Below are 21,530 nucleotides of genomic sequence, written 5' to 3'. Positions count from 1 at the left end.
ACTTTAGCAAGGCTGTGGAGACTTTAATCTCTAGCAGAAGGGAAAGGAGAAGTAACCTCTAAAAGGTAGTTCAGCCATTTCTGCAGTGAACATCTGATCATGGCCAAACTCACATAAATATATTTATACTATAATATATATACTTAGAGTATATAAATGTACAGACATATATACACAGATTATCATAATAGACTCATATGAACAATGAGTTTGGCTGATAAAGCACTGTCTGTCAATAAATTGTTTGCAACCCTTTACTCTGTTCCAAACAACAGTTAACATTGTTTATTTACACACAACATACGATATGACATTTTCTGTTAAGAATGGAAAGGTTAGATCGTTGTACATACAGACGACAAAGGAAAAGGAGTTCTTTAATAATATGAGGGTGTAATTTCTTTCATTTACAGTCTCATATATTGAGCTGCGTATGTAAGTTAGGGTAGAACAAACTCATGCTTGAAAATTTCAAGACAACACACTTTATATAAATAAATGTATAGAATTTATATATTTACAATACATACAGCATATAAATTATTTTATAATTAATCAAAAACAGGGTACTACAGTACACTGACAGCCAGTTGGGCTGAATCTTGGATTTATTTTTCGTAAGTAACATTAAGACTAATCTTGGAAGGTCTTTGGTTGATGAGAGGCCCTAGAAGGTCTCGACATAATCACAGCTTGGTTCTTAGGCAAAGCTTTTGAGTGTTATACCAAACCAATGACTGCATTGTTGGCAACTCACTAGGTGCAAAGGAAAGAGGCATGTTTTGTGTTCTTGATGTGTCATAGAACAACCATCAACTGAGAAAAATAATGTTTCTGGAGAATCTCTGGAAACACTTCAATGTCAGTAACTAGCTATTAATAGATACCTTCAATTTTAAAGCATGCAAATCACTACTACTACCATTTCTACTGCCTGAGTAAAGAGAAACTCAGAAACATGGACTGTATATACATAAATATGACCCAGTAAATGCAAATTAAGCTCTTGGGCTTTGGTCACATTCTCTCTCTTTCTCCACAGAGAGCTCAGTTTGTCCATTATGCGATGCTGACTTCAGAGAAAATATAGGGCCTACTAGTATTGCTGAAGATATTGCGCACATTTCCCAGCATCATATACAACTCCCCGGGTTGAAGTGCAGCAAACGTTACAGGCTCTCCACACTCCTTAGCAACATCCAGCAGCTTACAGGACCAAGCCTTTAAAACAGAAATGAGGCTACATCTCTCCAATGTGGATTCTTTCCTGTACTTGGGCTGCTGCTGTTTTTCTTCAGAAAGCATCTTCACCCTCTGCAATGTCAATGATTGTGTGAAGCAAGTCTTCAAAAGTAGGGCGTGCCTCTGGTTTCTAAAAACAAAAGCATGCACTGTTGTGATCAGCATGTACTAAAGTTACATCAATTTTGATAAATTCTTGGTCTTGATATCATTCTGTGGCAACACATTTACCATCTCATTAAATGTGATGTGAAAAAAAATTTCCTTGTGCTGGTTTTGAACACATCTCTTAATTGCAGTAAGTTTCACCTTATTTTTTGTTTTGACAAGCTGTGAAGAGGTGTTGCTGGACTACAGTCTTCATATAATTCATTACTTTGCATACTGCTGTTCTTTTCCATTTTTCTCCCTATTCTCCCACCCCTAATAAATTGTTGCAATCTTTCTTCACGCAAATTGTTCATGCTCCTAAGCATTTTGAGTGTCCTTCTCTGAAGTCTTATTTCAATGCTTATTTTTTGGACTGAGAAATGAGACAGCTACACAGATTTATGTAACAGCATTATTCTATTGCTCTTTTTTCCAAACAGTTCTGTCTGTGTCGTAACATCCTGTTTGCTTCATTTAATTATGGCAATATATTGACGTAGTCTCTTTACTGACCTTGTTGATAGTTAATTTATCATCTTTTGAATGTCTGCGTAACTTGCGCTTTTCCTCCATTTAACAACCTAATTAAATTTGTAATGTCTGCTAAATTTTGATGCTTCAGTATTCATTTCCCTTTTCAAGTTATTAATAAATTTATTAAACAATGTCTGAGGCACCTATGATTAATCATATTTTATGACAGATTGAACATTTGTTGCTACCGTGTGTCCTGTTTGAGATTCACAAAGATTTTCTCATGCATGATGACTCTTTAGATAATTAATAATCCCTGATGAAATCAATGAACTTTTAGTCAATTCATTAATGCTCACATAAATTCTATAAATGAATATCAATATTCAAAGAATCTTAACAAATAACTTATGATCTTTGAGGCGATTTATTATTCCATTTTAATGCCCATTCTAAGCAGGTTACCTAATACAAACAAAATTTAATGACCTGAAATTTCTTGGTTCCTGTGAACAGCCTTTTTAACCTATAGACACGTTTGTCATTCTGCAGCCCTCCAGGACAGTTGTTGTTTTAAATATATTCTTTGCTTCATAAACCAGCATGTCGTAAGCTTTAGAATTCACCGGTTGGTTTGATGACTAATTCCTCTTTGTTCTAGCAACTTCCCCACTAAGACAAGTGTCAGACAGTATGTCATCTTTATTCTGGGAAAGAGCAGTCTTTCCCAAGCATCTCTGGGGCAAAGACCAACTAGAAATAAATCACTTGGCTCTTTCAAGTTCCTGGTTTCCTTGATTGCTTTATCCAAAATTAGAGGCATAATTAAATGCATCTACATTTTTATAGATTTTTTGCTTTAATACTGCAAAAAAAGTTTCATACTAATTTAGTTAATACTTAAAGTATTAAGTTTGTTTTTGCTGCCCCTTTACCTCTTACCTTTTTGAAAGCTGAACAGTTGATATCTTTCTGGATCAGGAGGATTAGTAGTACAGTGTATTTTTAATCTTTCTTTGTAAATCTTCGGATTTGTGTTTAGGTTCAACTGCAGCCTAATCTGTCCAATTCATGCTATGGACAGCAACATTAACCTTGTTAAAGCAGAGCTCTGTCTAAGTTCATTAGCTTTACTTTAGAGTCATCCTGGGCAGATCACTGCACTGAAGTGGTGCTGCTGCATCCACCACTCAAGGTAACTCCTTCAAAGCCCTCTGTGTCATAACAGGGCCACTGGCGCCCTGCTTTTTCCTGCCCTTCCTCCATCCTGTGGAGCTCATCCAGGCAGACATGAGGAATTTGGAAGTCCCCGAGGGAAGCAGGGGCCTTCTCTCTGTACCTGGGACCCCAGTTCAGGGGAAGGAATGGGACAGGCAGTGTTTCCCCCTCTCCAATTCCTCCTTCCCTAATGTCTCAAAACTTTGTTTTTGGAAATATGGCGACCCTTGTCACGGGGGTGTGGTCCTTAGCTGTCCCACTGTCCTTATTAAACCTTATGGGACATTAAGCCTTTTTACTTCTTTGTCTGCATCTAGTTTTGTGTGCAAAACCTATGACTGGTTACCTCAGTTACGTTAAAATCATATTTATTTGACTACTCTTATACTCTCCACTTTCTTAAAGGGAAAGAACAGAGAGGGATAGACATTAGTGACTAAACTAAACTCATTCTCCCACTGACCTGACTAGAGAACAATACATCATTCAGTTGGTTCTTTTTATGCAGCAAGTTTACACTTTTTCTATCATCTGTGAGTGGCTACGAACATTCAGCTCTGGCCTACTTCTCATCTATTGTGTCCCATCTTTTATGCACGATCAGTAGTGGATCAGGAGCCCTATTCTTTTCCTTGTACTCCTTTTTATCTCTTTCTTGAACAGCCTTAAGTGGAAGATATCCTGGCCATTTTTGTTCCAGGAGCCAATAACTCCAATTATGAATGTTCCCTCAGGAAGCAGGGGTACATAGATACCGCAGGGCCTGACTAAGACATAGTCAGAATACTGCAGTGGAGATTAATTGCTCTTGCTAGATTGACCTTTTGTCAATTGAAAGGCAAAAAATAAGAAAAAATGTATACCTCCTGCCAGCACATCATCATGACATCATATACCAGCTTACAGGCTAATTTGGGCCGATACAAACGATGTCCTTGGCTAACCATAGTTACCACTTCATAGTTGGAGCTTTTTTCAAAGGGCATTTTTCCTTCTGTAAATACTTCCCACATTAAAACACCTAAAAAATGAAAATAAACATTAAGAAAATAAGCAAAAATATTTCTAAAATAAACATGCACTTCAAGATCTAGGCACAAATTTTCTGACAGGGAAGGAGTTTCTTTGAGATCTATATTCTAGAAAGCATTCAAACATGTCTGAAGAAATCTTACTCTACTAGCATGAGTTTAAAAAAAAAAGTTTTCATTATCCCTGTGGAACTTTATGCAAGCATAAAACTAGGACAAATGCTTTCACTGAGCTGCTTCTTAGAATCCTGAAGTCTTGAAAACTGGAGTTTATCTGCTTGTTGATAAACTAAAAAAAAAATAACGGTGTATTTCAGTGTCTTACCAAATGACCAGACATCCGATTTGCTGCTGAATCGGCTATAATTAAAAACTTCTGGTGGACACCACTTCACAGGAAACTTAGCCCCTGAAGAGCTTGTGTATTGATCATCAAGGACATACCTAAAAAATAAAAACCAAAATCCTTCAGTCAGCCTCTAAACTGGCAGATTATATTTTAATTTAGATTTGAATATTAGAAGCTCATATTGCCACCTAGTGGTCATGATTGTTAGTACCACATAATAAAAATCTCAAAGTAGTACTAAAGTTTCAGTTAAGAGCCAGTTAGTTTTTCTTATTAACTCAGAGCCTTCTCTTGTGATTATTAGCTAAACAACACAGGTCTAGGCCACATACAAGTTAAATTTCTATTTATACTAAACTTAAAATGTAATTAAATTTTAAATTTAATTACATTTAACATTTATTCAATTTCTATTTCTGTTTCTAGAAAAAATGATGCAAAAGTGTCAATTTCTTGCTCTACTTCTCATCCGTCAGGCCGAATTCAGGCCTCAGGGCACACGCAGGTTCAGTGGCAGAGAAGGCTGGCACAGCCAACGACAGCACTGTCGAAGCCCAGGTGCTTTTTTTCCCTTTCTTACATGCGCTCCCTCCCTAGCCCCAGCCTCGCCCGCACCCCCCCCCACCCGGGCCAACACAGGCAGCAAACTGAAGCCTCTCTGGTTCTCAGCACCTCACAGTGCTTTGGCTAATGAAATGCAGCTCTGAAACATCTACTCAGAGAGGATCCCTGTCTGACTGAGCAGCCTCTTTGCAACATTTATTTGCCAAAACACACTGACAATTGCTGTCTCTTTAATGCAAGCTCTACTATCCAACAGACAGATTCTAACAGGCCTCCTGCATCACCAGGAAATTAAAATTTATGAAGTCACTACAGAATTTACAGCAAGTTTGTAATAGAAGACCAAATCAGACCATGGAATCGACTTAAAGCCAGGCCTCTCACGGTAAGAGCCAGACACGCCTAACTCTTTATGGAATGAACTACCTTGTTTTGCTTTTCTAGACTCAAAAAGAATAAGGAAATAGATACATGACCACAGAATGAGTAATATTTAAAGGCAACTGGGGCAGGGGGAAATCAAGCAAGGCAGAATTCCTTGGAGAGGTCAAAAACATCATTTTTGCCTGTAATTCTGCCAGACATTTGTTGTCTTACAGGTAAGTGCAAGGGATTGCAGTGAATTTTTGGAAAATTCACTGCAAGTATGTTCGTATACTCGTATGTTTGTAGCCATACCTTGTCATGCCAAAATCAGACACTTTGACCACTCCTGAATCATTCACTAAGCAGTTTCTGGCGGCCTACAAAAGGAACAGTTAGATTTGGATTAAAATTTGCAGTCTCTTTCAAACAATTCGCAACTGTCCAGTGAGAACTTTGTTCTCATTGCTTCGAAAGTTAACTGATTTACCAAATTCAGTGAGGTATTCTCATTAAAATCCAGCATAAAGAGTACACATACATTTGCTCTTAATGATATTATTATAACAAGTGAAACATTTTGTAAAAATAAAAATGAAAAAAAGGCAGGAAAAATTATCTCAGAGGATTAATGAATGGTGAAATGGCACCAATACATCCTAAAGATATGTTATTTTAGCAGAAACAGCTATTAATTCTTTATAAACGTTTTGGAAAGATTTTACTCCGTTTTGTAGGGAGAGATAAACGTCTGAACTTTCTCTGTACAGGGCAACTTTAGAGTCTTGCTTGGAGCCTAAAGAGCTGACGTACAGAACTTAATTCTCTGCAAAAATAAAAGCTGTTATTTACAAATGGGTGGTTTCAACAAGGAATAGATATGTTTAAAAATACAAGTTTTAAAAAGTGTATATTGCATAATGGGATGTTACCAGGTCTCTATGGATAAAGCTGTTCCTCTCCAGGTACTCCATTCCTTCGCACACATCTTGGCACATAGTCAGCAGGATGTCTTTGCTCAACAGTCCGCGTTTTTGCCTCAGGTAGTTCAGCAGGCAGCCATGCTCCATGAATTCTGTCACTATGTAAATAGGTCTCTGCTGTGTGCACACACCGTACAGCTGAACTAATTTAGGATGTGTTAATTTCCTGGAATGATTGAAATCATGTAGTTACTATTACTTCCTCCACCCAGTGCTAGCTCTCCAACCCCATGAAGCTGTAAAAATACCATCTGCCTGAGGTCTCTGACCAGTATACTGCATCAGAAGCCTAGAACTGGCAACAGAAGTGCCACTGTGCGGCAACTCACATCATCACTTTAGCTTCTTCAATGAAATCCTCTTCATACATTGCACCTTCCCGAATTGCTTTGATGGCTACTTTATACTGCGCCCTCCATTTCCCAAGACGCACTACTCCAAAGAGACCGCTCCCCAATTCTCTCATGAAGGTTAGCTCTGATGGATTAATTTCCCATTTCTCTATAAAACCAACCAAACAAAAACCAATGACTGTTATATTAGAGAACATAGTGAGTTGACAGTAATAGGAAGGAGGACAGGGAAACGCCAGACTATTAGCAAGTTACAGAACTCAGGGAGAAAGCTCCTCAGAATTAATTTGAAAACATAGCACTTCTGTATCTTAAAAAACAAACACAAGTTGTTAGGTAGACACAACCTATAAGCAGCTGCTGACCAACATAAAAGGCAAAAATCAAATTTTCTGAGGCCAGTATTTACATACTGGTATTATCAGACTTGATTCAACAGGCTGCTATTAAATAAAATAGTGCCAATGGATAGAAGCTATTCACGCCATCTGATGTGCCGTGCTTAAAACGGATTATTCTGAATTAAGAGAGTAATCAACCCACAGACAAAGATCAAAGGGCCAAGTTTTAAGAAGTGTGACAGCTTATGAAAGAGCAAAGGTGCAGCTCAGTAATCACACAGAGCTCATGGTGTCCACAGAATTTTTAGAAAAAATTTTTAGAAAATATTGCAACAATTCACATATACAAAATTATTAGAGAAATTATTCATAGATTAACATAAAAACACGCAATTACCATAGCTGAACCCTGCAGTTGTCGGTGCTGTCATCTTCTTCGGGGTCACTGGGTAGCGCAGCCTGGTAACAAGACCTGAATTTCAAAGATAATTCATCAAGGGACATAGTTTACTTCTGAAAGGGTGCTAAGCAGCAAATCAGCCACTTGTTCACTGCAAACTGACTAACAATAATCTTACAGGGACATATTTAGCTTTGACTTTTTTCTGCTATTGCATCGTTTTGACTATTCAAAATGCTTACAAGAGGTACACAGGAGCTACCTGTTGGGCCTAAATTGCTGCATCACCTTTACTGATGAGAGGTGGATATAGATATATGTATACATATTTGTGCATGACAGTTATGCTTGCATCAAAATAATTGCTGAGCAGAGACTGCACCTTTCATAAATCAGATTAGAAAGATTGTTTAAAATGTATATTCAAACTGTTACTGCTGATCATTTTTGATTTGTATGTATAAATTGCACCAGTTTCACAAGGGGATTTTACATATACAAAAGTAAGTGCTGCGCACTAGTTCAATAATCTCCTAAAATCTTGTCAGACCTTGATTAAGATGTACAGTAAAAAGAATGAAGCTATTAAAAACAATACTGCTTCTCATTTATTATAACTAATTTTAATACTTATGTTTCAAAGCAGATTTTTCAGAAAGAGAAACAGCTACACAACCGATAAAATAAACCTGTCCCAGAATATCATCAGGAGATGCCTGGTCATCTGAATTTAATATAAGCATCTTGAAAATATATCTCATGACGGAAATTTAAGCACAGAATTTGAAAAAGAATAGTATATTAGTATCTGTGCCTTGAACCAGATTCTGCTATGCTTAATGGTAAGTGGATTCTGGCTATAAAGCCTAGGGAACATAACCTCAATGTCAAGAGGATTCCTAAACTCTCCCCATCTTATCATACAGTGGGCAGACACCAGCATCAGCTGTCAGTGAAAGATCTAAAGCATCTAAGCTTTACAAAGACACATCTTCAGGGATTTCCTGAACAATATATTACTGTTCTCCTTATCTGCTTCTTACATGCAGGCTAGATTATTTTGAATGGTGGAGCCACACATAAAATAAACTAGGGTTTGGAGAGTACTCCGGGGAAGTACCATCCCTATGCATCTGCTGTGGGTTATAGGCTGTTATTGGAGACAGGATGCTGAGCTAAGCGAATGTTTCTTTTTCCTGACCTGATACAGCTATTCTTTTGTTATACTGGGGATCAGCATGTACTAAGAGGCATCAAGACTGTCAAAAGTTTTTGCCACACCTTAGCAGCTTCACCCTGGATTGCTCTAGGCTTGTCTCTTGGCCAGGAGAAAGGATCTAGCCCACTATGCAGCAAATAAATAGGAACGTCAGCTGAGTGATATATAAAATGTAATAGAGAACGCTGAAAAAAAGAAAAAAACATCTGTCTTCATAAAGCCAGAGGCTTCAGATGCCCCCTGTTGCTCATGTACATCCACTAGACTATGCTAATAACAGGAATAGTAAATATATACATATGTGTGTGTGCACATGTATGCATGTATATATAGGGAATGAATATATAGTAATATAGTAAATGTATATATAGTATTATACTAAATATATACAAAAATTTATTTTCAAAGCAAGAAGAACCTATACAAACCTAAAAACCGTCACCAAAACCCTAATACACCTTTTCAAATCCTCCCTAACTGACAAGAAAGTCAGATTCTTTTACCTGCTGCATTATGTTTATGATACTCAATTATTTCTGGAATGGAGTTAAAAAGATGTTTTTCTGCGAGGTAGAACTGTTTTGGTGATGTCACTGTTTCTTTTATATGGTAGTGTCTTATTCCTGATGAACCTTCTCTAAAGAAAAAAAAAGTAAAAATAAAAATACAATGCCATTTCTTGTGAATATAAGAAAATATATATATTGACTTGAAAAAGAACACTGTTTAATACAGAGGCAACATACAAAACGTACTAAGTAACTTTCATATCTGAAGAACTGCACAAATGTAGGGGAGAGCAAATAGGTCCATCCCACATATCCTCCCACCATAGCTGGAAGTAGTATGTTACTCCTCCACTCTCAGAGTTGAAAAGTTGGCACCTGGTCACCAGCACTAGGGGCAACAGCAGAGGGGCTCCATTTGCCCAGTGTCACAGGGCTCAGACGCAACCCCGGCGAAGGGGTGCACGGCATTTCCCACCTGCTTTTGAAGCCTGGGAGATGCTAGCCTTTCCCAGGGAGTGTTTGGATGCAGCGCACATCTCCATCGCCCCAGGGCGGGCGCACACACAGTCTGCACAGGTGCCCTGCATTACACACTTCAGCAGGAGCTCGAATTTCAGAGACACTGAGCATTTGCTACTCACATTCATTTCAATAACCTGGTCAAGTTGAAGATTAACCAATAAAAGGTTAATTTTCAGCCAGATCAGTTCCCTGATCCAGCTCACCACACACCCACACAAACATTTAGGCTGGCATGAGGGAAAAGAATGAATGGCATGGGAAAGTGAGGTTTCTTCTTCTGGTGGCAGTTTACATTTATGTTAGATTAAAGCAACTGTGGCCTAACCCTGGAGTCTAGAAGCTAATTTTAAATTTTAGTCGCCTGTTTTTTTCTGTTTGTTTTTCAAATAGCAGTATTCATTTCTTTGTTGAATTCTCTCTCAGGCTTTCCCCAAGCCTATGAGTTCAAATATGTATGCAAATCAATTCAAACAACGTAAGATGTACAGAGTAGCCACAAAACACTTACCCTCCAAATTTTGTATAAAGGGAAACTGTATACAGGCCTGGCTGACTTGAGTCTCTCACCACAAAACCACCTTCTTTGTCCTAAAATGCAAGCACAACAACAGTTTCATGCCACAAACAGCTTTAAGCTGTATGTTTTTTCTAATTAAGCTGTGATTTGCATGTGCTAAAATGAAACTTTAATTCTAATAAAAGAAGCTACTTTAACTAAATCCTATGGTTGCTAATACAACAGTACAGAACTCACCTCATTTCTAAGGAGTTGTTCTGCCTTGCTTCTGTTCAGATTTCTGCTGTACCATCTGCAATACAACATCACTATGTGATCAAAAATTCTCCAAGGTATTTGATTTCTTTATGTAAAATGCTTAAAGCAAAGTATTATAAAGTTGCAGATTCAATAATTTTATGATGCTGAAGGTCAAGAAGTGAACTGAATTGACCAAAGGTCAATTTACCAAAAATAAAAAAATAAAATAAAAAAATAAAAAAATCAGTCTCTATTATGTTGCACAGCTTACCCATAAAAACGCTCTGAAATAAATCCAGTGAGATCCCACAGAAGCCAACAAAATACAGGTGAAATAACTCATTTTTCAAGAAAAATGCTTCTCAAAAATATGAGCATGCTGATAGCAGTTGTTTCTCTGAATGGCAGCCTGAAGGCAGACTGGCAATCTCAAGTAAATTCTGAAGTAGCCACCTATACACCAGCCAAATTACCTGTTGAGCCGATTGATAGACTTGTGTTTAATTCAATAACTTTGTGACTAGTTTTGCCTTTCAAGGGAAGAATGACCTAACAAAGAGCAGTTTAAAAGTGAACTAAATGTCACAGTTGCATAGCCCTGAGCTCTGTGCTGCACAGCCAGGTTAAAGCAGCCAGAGAATTCACTGAAATTTTTGCCAGCTGCAATGAATAAAAATAAATAAATAAAACACAATAAAAAAACCCCACAGAGCTAGCAAATGGTGTGGTGCAATAGTTTTGAGCTATGCCGATAGAATGGTAAAAGCCTAGGGAAGTGATATAGAAGCCTCTGCACAAGTTCTGCTCTTCCAGAGTTAGTGGTTTCCTGCAGTTTATAGACAACTTGGAGTAATCCTCCCTAGACTCTTCAGTGACTCAGAATGACGTCACCAAGGTGGCAAGGCACAAAGTGGCCGGACCAGATAAGGCAGCCCAGCTCCTTCCTTCCTTTTCTACCAGTTTCACAGCACAGCGCAGAGCAGGACAGGGCTTGTAACAAAAGTCTCAAAGATGAGGGAGTAACAAGAACAAACAATATCCTCTAAAAAAGCTGAAGGCAAAATCCCAGAAGAAATTCTATCTTCTGCCAAAACACAGAAGTAGGAGCCATACATGACAGAGTAGAGTTTTAGAACTATTAATGGGGTTTCATAAACTGTTTTAAATATTCTTTCCTTACAGCTCCATTTTATCTAAGACTCAGGAAGTAAGTCATAAGTGTCCATACACATCAGGCGCAACAGTTCAAGTTGCACTGAAATTTGAGTATCAAAAACAGGCTTGGAGAATGGAGTGTTACATTTCATTTTGATGTTCTTAACCAAGTATTCCATAATCAAACATCAGTTGGTTGTGGCAATTAAAAAAAGAATAAAAATAAACTTTCTATTGTTAGTTGATGAACTGCATGCATATACTGAGACTTAAAATGCACTGACTGATATATTTGGTTGAAAATTAAACCTGCCCTCCAAAATCTCTGATCTGTTATGTTTATTTTGTGCAATTCTTGATGTTTTCTTTTCTACTATGTTACTGCCACACACTTCGGATAGCTGTGCCACTTTAATGTTTCCCATAGTCTATTGCAGAGTATAATGAGGGTATTCATTTCTTTTGCTGTTAATAATAGCCTAAAAACTACATGCCTGATTACCATCTCATTTCATTCTAAATTAAACCTCAAAATCAGCATGGAGAATCAGAACAAAAACGTGCATATTTCAAATATTTAACTTTAATCTCCAAGACCAATGTTATAATGTGTGAATAACTGCTTTTAAACCTTTAAAAATATTTTGCAATTCTTAAAGCATAGCATTTATTTTGTTCTTCCACATTTTAATTTAAAGATTCACTTACTCATATTGATCAAGGTTGTTAGACTTCTTTCCTGTTACATAGTTGCTTGGAATATATCCTTGATTTCTAGAAGAATATATAATACAAAATCTGAATAAAAAGATACAAAATTGCATGCCTAGAAAACAATCTTTTATGCTGTTAATTACCAGAGGTCACTAGCAGTCATTGGTTTATTGCAGACCCACTCTACTACTCATTACCTAGAAAGCCATTTTCCTCAAGTAACTTTTACTGCACCTAAAGAAGTTAAAACAGTCAGCAGAAGTGTCCAAGAAAACCAGCAGAAGGGTCAAAACAAGCAACTCTCTGCTTTGCTGTCACTTCTGCACTTGAATGAACCAGCCAATCTCCAGGAGCATGTTTTGAGACTGCCACAGCAGCCCTGCTATGTGTAATGACTGAAAACTACCCCTAACATTTTGCAACATTGACCTAATAAATAGTGAAGTATAGAAACTCTCACTTATAAATATTAGGGAGAAGTTCTAATTCAGAGAATGTAAAAGCTGGGCATTGCAGTTGGTGAAGTGGCAGCCATTAAGGCACCTCACTGATTCTTCAGCAGTCTCGCTCTCATTCAAAGATTACCCCTAATGATCCAGCTATTAAACAAGATAATGATCGTTCATGCCTGAAAGTCAGAGCCTACTGATCTGAATGTTAACCATATTGCTCCCTAATGAGCCATTCCCCAGGGAAGCAGGAGTATTTTACCAGTCTAGCTAGGTTTTGCAGGCTGGCTGACATTTTAATTAGGAAACCATAAGGTCTGACAGGAAATATAACTGTAAAAGCTTCTAATTCTGCAACAGTCTATGCATGCAGACTCTGCAATTTATTGAGAACCTCATTTTTTCAAATGGGACTCTATTTGGGCACAAAGATATGGATCAGATTTCAGCACTGGGGCCCCAAATGAGATCTAACAGAGTTAGTTGTTGACACAATCAATATAAACTACTACGACGTGGAAATAACCTTATCCAACTTTAAAATGAATGCCAAAAACAAGGAACCGACGTTTACCCGTATTTATCTCTTGCCTTCCACCAGTGAATATCATTTTTTTCAATTATCGTATACTCTTCACCTTTCTCTAATCTTAAATCATGATGTTCTGTAGGCTGAAAGTCATACATTGCTACCACTATTTCTTCCTCTTCACTGTCATTTTCTTCAGCTGGGGGAACAGGTGGTGGAGGCCTTCGCTGAAAGCAACACAAAACTATTATTATTCCATTTGCTTGTAATTCTACCCTTATTATTACACCAGTGCAAAGCAGTTGAGCATCCTGAAGGCAAAAGCTGGACTAGTTATGGTAGCCCCAGGAGGGAGCTCAGGTTGCCCTGCCTCCCCATCAGCAGCACAGTGGTGGGAGAGGAGCCAGGGCCATGAAGGCCAGCCATCGCAACAGCCCACGAGCTGTGGTCTGGTCCCAAACAATGTCTGCTTTCCGATGCCACATCCCACTGGCAGCACAGATACAACTAATAAGTCCAGTCCAATTTGCAGTATTGGAATTTTTTCAACTGTGGACTTCAGATAAAGCTTAACACCTAATGATGCTTACAGAAATAGACCTCTGCTGTAAGATAAGAAAAAGAGTCACAATAAATCTAAACGCTACCTCAAGAAACAGCAATTATCTATTCAATATTTTAAAGACTCTACCTACCCTATTTTTTTCCGGCATTGGAGCGGGTGCTTTCCTTATACCTAGAAACAGAGCACAGAAAAGGATTTGTATCTACTAACTTATAGATAAGTTAAAAAAAAAAAGTTTTTGAATTTAGATAAGATTTCAACATCTCAGAAAGTTATTCTGAAGGCTAAGTCAGAAAACAAAGACAGTTCTGATTAAGTATTAAGAAAACATCATTTAAGCATTCTGCAAAAACATACTAAGTTGGACAACAGGCTATATTCACCATGGGATTTGGAGATGTCTTTGCCACACCTGAGTGTGCTGTGCAGAAATTCCCGAACTAGCCAGCAGGTCCAGGAAGGGCAGTCCTGTAGAGTGCCTGGAAGGAACTCTAAATGGAATATAAAACCATGCTATGTCCTGCTCCTTAATGAGGAATAAAGATTTAGAAGCAGTAGAAGCAGTTAGAAATAGTAGCCATGAAAAATCTAAATGTCCATTTCTACTAACATCTGTTGTTTCAACAAAATATAGTGCTTCCCCGGGACACTTGCCTCGCTAAGTAAGGCAAAGAAGTTATATGTACTTTTTTTTTTTTTATTACTTCTCTCAAGTCCAATAGTGATTTTTTTCCATGTTGTTTTTTTTGCCAATTAGAAGCTTGAGCTTTATTTGTACTGGAATATTTTAATTTAGGTTAAGTTATATATTATATTATATTTATTATATTTATAATTTATTTATTAAAACTGCAGGTCTGGCAAAAATTTGTAGTTGAATCACCATGAGGGTTTACCTCAATCTAAGGGAAACACTTTGTTTAAAAAAACAAACAAAAAACAGATGGGGAAAACAACAGAACAAATGAAAAATAAATTAAGCAACCTCAAAATGTTTCCTTTCAAATTTCTCTGAATACTTTTTGGAAGGATAGTCAACTGGCTTTTAAATATTTTTATAACACACTTGGATTTACTTTAGACACAACATCAACGATTCACCCTGCTCTATATATTTCCCTAATGTCTGCAGCACTCAGGTGCAATGACACAGTCATATAAAAAAAGTGGAAAACCAAGCCAAAACAATTACATATGAAAACATATGAACTTACTGTTTTCAAAAAGATTGTATTTTTCACAGCCAGGTGCTAACTTTTCTGTCTGTCTGCAGCACTGATAAATTCCCTCCGTCCAGAATTTAGGATGATATTTCACCATTATATCACTGTTGTTTTTTATTTCTAAAAGAAGTAAGCAGTATATATTGTGAGATACAAAAAAAAAAAAAAAAAATCTGCAGGAGTGGCACTGAATTTGTTAATAAATATTTTTAACATGGGAAATAATCTTGACTTCTTATTGTCCTTACTATAGTATTGCTACTCTTAAGGAATTTCTTACATGTTTATGTGGAAGCCATACAACGATAACAGATAATATTTTTAGGATAATGCATCACATTTTCCAGTAGAAAGAGGTCTCTCCCCCTGCCTGAGCTGGCCAGAGCAGCAAGTAGGTGCTCGCCACAGTCAGGAGAGCAGGGAAGGCCACACAGGGGCACCCCGCGGGCCAGGCACCCACCTGCACCCTGCAGCGCAGTCAGGCAGCTGCGAGGGCCCTGGGGGCTCTGTCTGCCTCTGTTGTTTTTATTACCACTGCAAATGACTCATAATTTCCCCTACAATAGTATTCTGGAGGGAAAGCTGGCTAACATTTATCACTATGCCATGGCACAAGGTCTATGTTTGGTTTAAAAGGCTCTCAGCTCCCATCCTCTAGCCTACTGAGCTTCAGAGGTTGTGCCCTGACCTGCAGTCCCCAGTCCAGGAACTGTTTCTTATTACTTGAAAGCACACTTGTGATTAATGGGAACATCTGATGGTGGCAGAAAGCTCTTGGAAAAAAAGCTGCTGCTAAACATGCAGGACCTTTACTCCCTATGATAGCATAAATCAGAATTGTATCTCAGTGGAGATACCCTGATGTAAAGTGACAGCAGGCAAGGGGATCATCAGGCCCATACATTGTCTAGCTACATTCAAACAAAACTAAGTTATCTGTAAACGAGTGATGCCATTAACTGCTGTGGATAAAATTTTTAATGATTAACATATTGTGCAACAGCATAGGGTCAAATTCTGATTTTAGCTAGACTGCACAAATTGAGTGAAATCCATCTAGGTGTTTGATATTTCCATTGCCTGTTATCACACACTATGTAAGGAAAGGATGATCCAATCCAGTAAAAATAAAATCAGTAGAAAAATGAAACAAAAGTTTTAACATTATATTTTTCTAGCTCAAGAAAATGTGTCTAAATATGTCAGATACTAAGTGTCAGCAATTTTTATTACCTTCTTTCAGATTCCTCACCCACTGATCCCGGCTTTGTGCACTTGGTGCAAAAATATAAAGCGTATTAGCATCATACACAACCTGAAAACAAACAAATAAATAAATAATCCAAAAAGACACTCACATGGTAACATTCATTTACTTACTTCTCAGGAAACAGAGTAAACAGAATAAGGCAAACGATTTTTAAACTTGGCAAAATTGTGGTCTTCAACAACATAAGAAATGTAAGACACAACGCATAAACTGGAAAAAAAATTTAGATTTTAATATTCATATATGGTGCTTTCAAGTAGGATAAGAAAGGTTTTGGTCACTGGTCCTGAGCCACCTCCACCACAGCCCCAGGGAGAGCCAGAACGGCCTCAGTATGCAAAAGCGAAAGTTATTTGAAGCGAGTTGCACATCAATGGCTTGGCTCTGCTGAAGATATAAACCAATGGAACATACCTGAAATGGGTATTTATTTTGACAGGGAATAATGCCGTCGTTTTTAACAACTTCTACACATTTGATCCTTGAAATGTCAACACATCCTTTTTTGTGCTTTTTCTATAAAAGAAAAGCAAAACACCATGTAAAATGCAAGTGAAGACAGGTTCATCTAAGGGCACTTTTCTAATTCTCTCTTTTTGCAGAGCCTTAATGCTTTCTTTTCCATCTCTGATACTGATGTTGCTTTAACTGCAGAGTCATTTCAGATATGAAAGATGAGGGAAAAAAGGTATGAAGATCTACACCGGTGAAAGTGCACAGAGTCATGCCTAACTGCTTAGTAAAAAGTAGAACCCCTTTGAATATAAAGTTTGCAACCAGTTGTAATCATTACTTTTATCCTTATATACCAACTAACAAAAATCAATTTTTCTTTAAGAAAAATAGCTTGAACGCAGATGAAACAAGTCTCTCTTATCACTGATTTTAAACTATGACTAAAAACATTAAGTGGAACAGGTGCTGATATATCACCTAATCTCCTCTCCTGCTTTGCTGCTGAAGTGCTCCCACCATTTTGTGGCTATCACAGTGGTTCCCCAGCTTTTCAGAGGAACTGTGATCCTGCACAGGCAACGCAAGTTCATGCTGTGGTAGGAAACAGGAGACGGGGGTAAAGCCTGTCCCTGGGCTGGAACAACTCATTTAAGCCAAGGCTGGCAGAAGCCCTGAAGCAGCCAAGATTGCAAGTACAGACCCTGGTCCCAGGCTTCATCAAAACACCAGGCCTGGGCTCAGGTCCTTTTCTCCCCCATCACATGATACAGCAGCTTGGGACCCACTTCTTGATTTAAAAATAATTCACTCTGAATTTCAGCACCTGGATAGCAGCAAGAAGTTCCCAGCAAAGGTGGGACTGAATGAAGAGCTCTTGGCTTCTACTTGATGAACCCGCGACAGAAAATAGCCATGGTAGATATCCTCCGTGGAACCTCCCCTGGCTGGGAAAGATCCTCTGAAACACACCTGCTCTAAGGCTTCTCCTAAGGCCATTTGCTATAACTGCCACAATTCCTGTCACTTCTTACAGTGCTCACATTAACATTTTTGTGCCCACTGCTATCCTCCAGCTGTCATCCTTTCTCTAACCCTTTCTGCAATTCTTACACAATAATTTGCTGGAAAGCCACCAGATAACACACCATAGTCTGAAGCCTGTACAACTTCCAGTCCTTCCTCAGGATACTAGCATCCCAAATGCAATTGATGAGGCATCTGAGAAAGTCTGGCTTGCCTAAATTGCTATTTATAAAGATTTTAAAGCTGGAAAGAGTTTAATATATAATACTGCAGTGCTTTCTACAGAGATTAGCACCTCTGGGTGCTACAACAATAAAGGCAAATTCCATCTTAAAACCCATTAAGGTTATAAAGCCAGGCATGCAAAAGTTCAGAAATGCAGGTTTAAAGACGTTGGGGCATCCTTTAATTTCTCCTCTGCATGCACATGATACGGCTCCATATGTGCAAAGGCACTCAGGCTAAGGCAACATAGCAAGAAGTACAGTGTACAGACAGACACATGAGCTGCCAGCACGCCGTCTAGTTTGGATCTAGAAATAGGACTGCTGCATTTGTGAAGCGCAGTCACTGAAGCCTATGGACATGGCTGAACTACTGCACTTGTGCTAACCATCTGTCCTGTAGGATGTGGAGAACAGCCCGGCACAAACCACATTCAGTTGCTCAGCGTAGAAGCAATTCACAGCCTTCTGTTATAGGAATCTATACAAAACTTTTTACATTGTCATGCCTCCTCCATAAATGGCTTTTGAATTTATTTTTTATTCTTGTTAAGAAGGTGGCTCCAGTAGTTATTTATTGTGAACTATTCAACCCCTGCACTGAATACACAATTCACGGTTTTACGTAGTGACATGCAAGAGCTTACAATAGTAATTTTGAGACAGTTGAAATTAGGACATTAAAGAAGCTGGATCACTGTTAAACAGAGGCTGATCAACAATGCGTACCAGATGCTGCCCAAAGTAAAAATGCATGAAAATAGTGCAGTTCAACACTCTGGAGATGAAACTCTGGAAGAACAGCAGGTAGCTGGAGGAAGTGGGAACAAAGCTTTAATCTGTATTGCTGTAAGCTGTACAAGCAACAGGTAAAAACAACAAGGAAGTCAGCAGAAAAGCAGACCTTTTGAAAGTGGCTCTTTCTGAAGTAGCTGATTTAAATCATTTAACTCAAGCAGGAGACGGTAACAAAAACCAACCAAACAAAAAAAACTCAGCACAGAAACAAAGAATGCCCTGAATTGTATGGCAAAGGGAAACACATAAGTGATCCACTTTTTAATCAGAACTAAAAGATGAATCCATGAAGAGCATCTAGGACCACTTCTCACTTTTGGGAGAACCAAGTCTCCAGTAGAAAAGTAAGTTTCCATTGGAATCTGGAACAACAACAACAGTGCGGCAGCAGCTTGCAGCTGGTCCGGAATTAATCAAGGTCAAAAATTTACAAATGCCAAGCACATCCAACTCATGCAGCCCAGAGCACAGCTTACAAAAGATGGACACTGTTCAGAAAGCGTGGAAATAACTAGTAGTTATTGAATTATTTGAGATACTCCCATCCCTACTCACTTGCTCTCCTCTCTCCTGAAGATGAAAATTTCAGCCCAAATAGTAGAAGTCGGGCACAATCATAAACAACTGAAAATACTGTCTTACAAAATGAAGAGCAGAGCAACTTCAGATATAGCTGTATCACTACTCTACCACCTGTAGTAACCTAAAAGTTATTACCCATGAAAAATGCAGAAGCTTTGTCAGCATTTAAAACACCTTAAGTACTCTTATTTATATTGTTATGAAGAAAACAGGCAGAGAAAACATGCATGAAATCTGTGCACATCATGGTCAGCTTCCAGAAAAATGGCAGTCCAGAGTAAGCTGTAACTACTATATAACACAAAACACTCACTCTCCCCCTGTCCCAAAAAAGACTCCCTCCCCAAGAGCTGTTTAAAATAGCAATAAAAAAAGAGAGACATTCTAAAATACCATGCTGTGCCAAGAAATAAGTAATTTGCACTGTGTGTGTAACCTTGGAATCCAACACTCCACACAAACTGAAAAATCTTTCTCCAGATACTTTCCTGCACACCAAGAATGTCTCCTTTTGAAGAAATGCTTGTCACTTCCATAACAACATCTACCCGACTTCCTGCATCCAGTGGGGTACTCGCATATTGCCTGGATTGCTGGTCAACAGGGGTTGTGAGACAGAGAGAAGATAACGTATTTTTGTTTTGGTTTTTTTTTTCCCAACGTGGAATCACAGAAATTCTTTAGAGGAACAGGTTATATCATCTCCTTTATTACCTTCTCTGAAATCCCTTCTCCTCCAAGACTCCCAGATTTTCATGCCAATTCTAGCATTCAGTGAGAGTTCAGAAGGACTACACATGTGCAAGGAAGACAAAAAAGAGGAATCCAACAAGAAAACCAACGATTATTTTGGGAGAAAAATAGAGGAAAACTCCTGATAAACATCGTGTCATTCTAGCAACCCATTTCCTAGGTCATCCCTTTTTATCCTCTTGTAATTGAAGGTGATTCAGTTTGCATCACTATGAGGTGTCAGATTAAAACAATCCAAAGTTAATTTGACCTGCCTTACAACAAGCACTACAATTCCAGCAAATTAAGCCTAGTAATTAAAGATTTTTCTATTTCTGAGTATTTCAAAGATTAAAAGAAAAACTTGAATGTGCGAAATTAAATACAAATGTTCCACCCAGACATGTTTCAGATTGCATCAGAAACAGTAGCTATTAATGGCCAGCAGCCATTGTCAGGTTTGCAGCTGTGTTTCAGCTCAGCATTTCTCACTATTAAACCAGGGTGCACAGGAGCAGGGAAGAATGACTTAAGAAAAATATTAAAAAAAAAAAAAAAAGATTACTGCAATTCCTCTCCTCTTCCTACTCAAAACAGTTTCCCTTTATTTATACATCATCACTGTGTTGCACTTATTCCGCATGCCAGAGGGCTTGCTCTAGATGCAGGCTAGCATACGAGCAGTGCAGACATAACGGCAGTCACGAAGTACAGGATCAAGCAAGAGCTCAAGCCCGGAACTAATGTGGAAGTAGAGCTATAGGCATGAACTCGCCATGAGAAATCCACCCACAAACTTTCTTTCCAACAAGTAACCTCTACTACAAAGAGATGAAAAAACTAAATTAGTACAAAGGCTAGTTATGCAATGTCAAACCAAAGGCTGCAGATCAGCATCTTCCATGGTTGTTTCTGGAGGTGGAAGACAGCTAACATAGGAGAGAAAGTTTGGAATCACTGTTGAAACAGGAGCACTTCACCAGCACATCCATGCACATACTCTGAGCCAGGTGCAAGTATTCACAGAGGACTGGGGAAACTCCACAGGCTGGTGAACCCACAGGACCTAGTCCACCCCTTTTGTGAAGAGGGATGCACACATCTACAGGGAAGCCTATAGCAGAAAAATGGTTAGAACAATAAAAAAGATATAATTGCTATATCTCAGGAAGGATAACAATTAGATACAATTATGAGCTTCAGTGTTTTCAAAACATTTTTTAAAACATTCTAGTTTTAAACGTTTCAAAATGCTTTTTTTAAAAACGCATCTGCCTGCTGAAAATAACTTACCAAAAGGGAAGTGACTATACAGAACTACTATTAAAAGCTTCT

The 21,530-nt window shown here is 38.2% G+C and overlaps 1 protein-coding gene across 2 annotated transcripts in view; it reads right to left on the bottom strand.

Moving 5' to 3' along the window:
• Nucleotides 1-201: 201 nt before the first annotated feature.
• TEC (tec protein tyrosine kinase) overlaps nt 202-21,530 on the bottom strand; it is a 54,187-nt gene continuing 32,858 nt past the window's right edge. The window contains exons 3-19 of one of the 2 annotated variants that reach the window (XM_067298087.1): nt 16,795-16,896; nt 16,344-16,425; nt 15,102-15,230; nt 14,271-14,378; nt 14,018-14,058; nt 13,368-13,549; nt 12,339-12,404; nt 10,473-10,527; nt 10,227-10,306; nt 9,191-9,324; nt 7,466-7,540; nt 6,704-6,875; nt 6,324-6,540; nt 5,707-5,771; nt 4,441-4,559; nt 3,948-4,105; nt 202-1,372 (exon numbers count right to left, since the gene is read on the bottom strand). In XM_067298087.1, the coding sequence (XP_067154188.1) occupies nt 1,295-1,372; nt 3,948-4,105; nt 4,441-4,559; nt 5,707-5,771; nt 6,324-6,540; nt 6,704-6,875; nt 7,466-7,540; nt 9,191-9,324; nt 10,227-10,306; nt 10,473-10,527; nt 12,339-12,404; nt 13,368-13,549; nt 14,018-14,058; nt 14,271-14,378; nt 15,102-15,230; nt 16,344-16,425; nt 16,795-16,896 (1,863 nt within the window). In that variant the 3' untranslated portion in view covers nt 202-1,294. The remainder of the gene's footprint in view (nt 1,373-3,947; nt 4,106-4,440; nt 4,560-5,706; nt 5,772-6,323; nt 6,541-6,703; nt 6,876-7,465; nt 7,541-9,190; nt 9,325-10,226; nt 10,307-10,472; nt 10,528-12,338; nt 12,405-13,367; nt 13,550-14,017; nt 14,059-14,270; nt 14,379-15,101; nt 15,231-16,343; nt 16,426-16,794; nt 16,897-21,530) is intronic. The other variant, XM_067298088.1, reaches the window with a different exon arrangement.

This window comes from Apteryx mantelli, chromosome 5 (genome assembly GCF_036417845.1).
Source record: "Apteryx mantelli isolate bAptMan1 chromosome 5, bAptMan1.hap1, whole genome shotgun sequence".
NCBI lineage: Eukaryota > Metazoa > Chordata > Aves > Apterygiformes > Apterygidae > Apteryx > Apteryx mantelli.
Note: the sequence above shows the minus strand (reverse complement) of the source record. Positions and strands in the feature narration are given on the sequence as shown.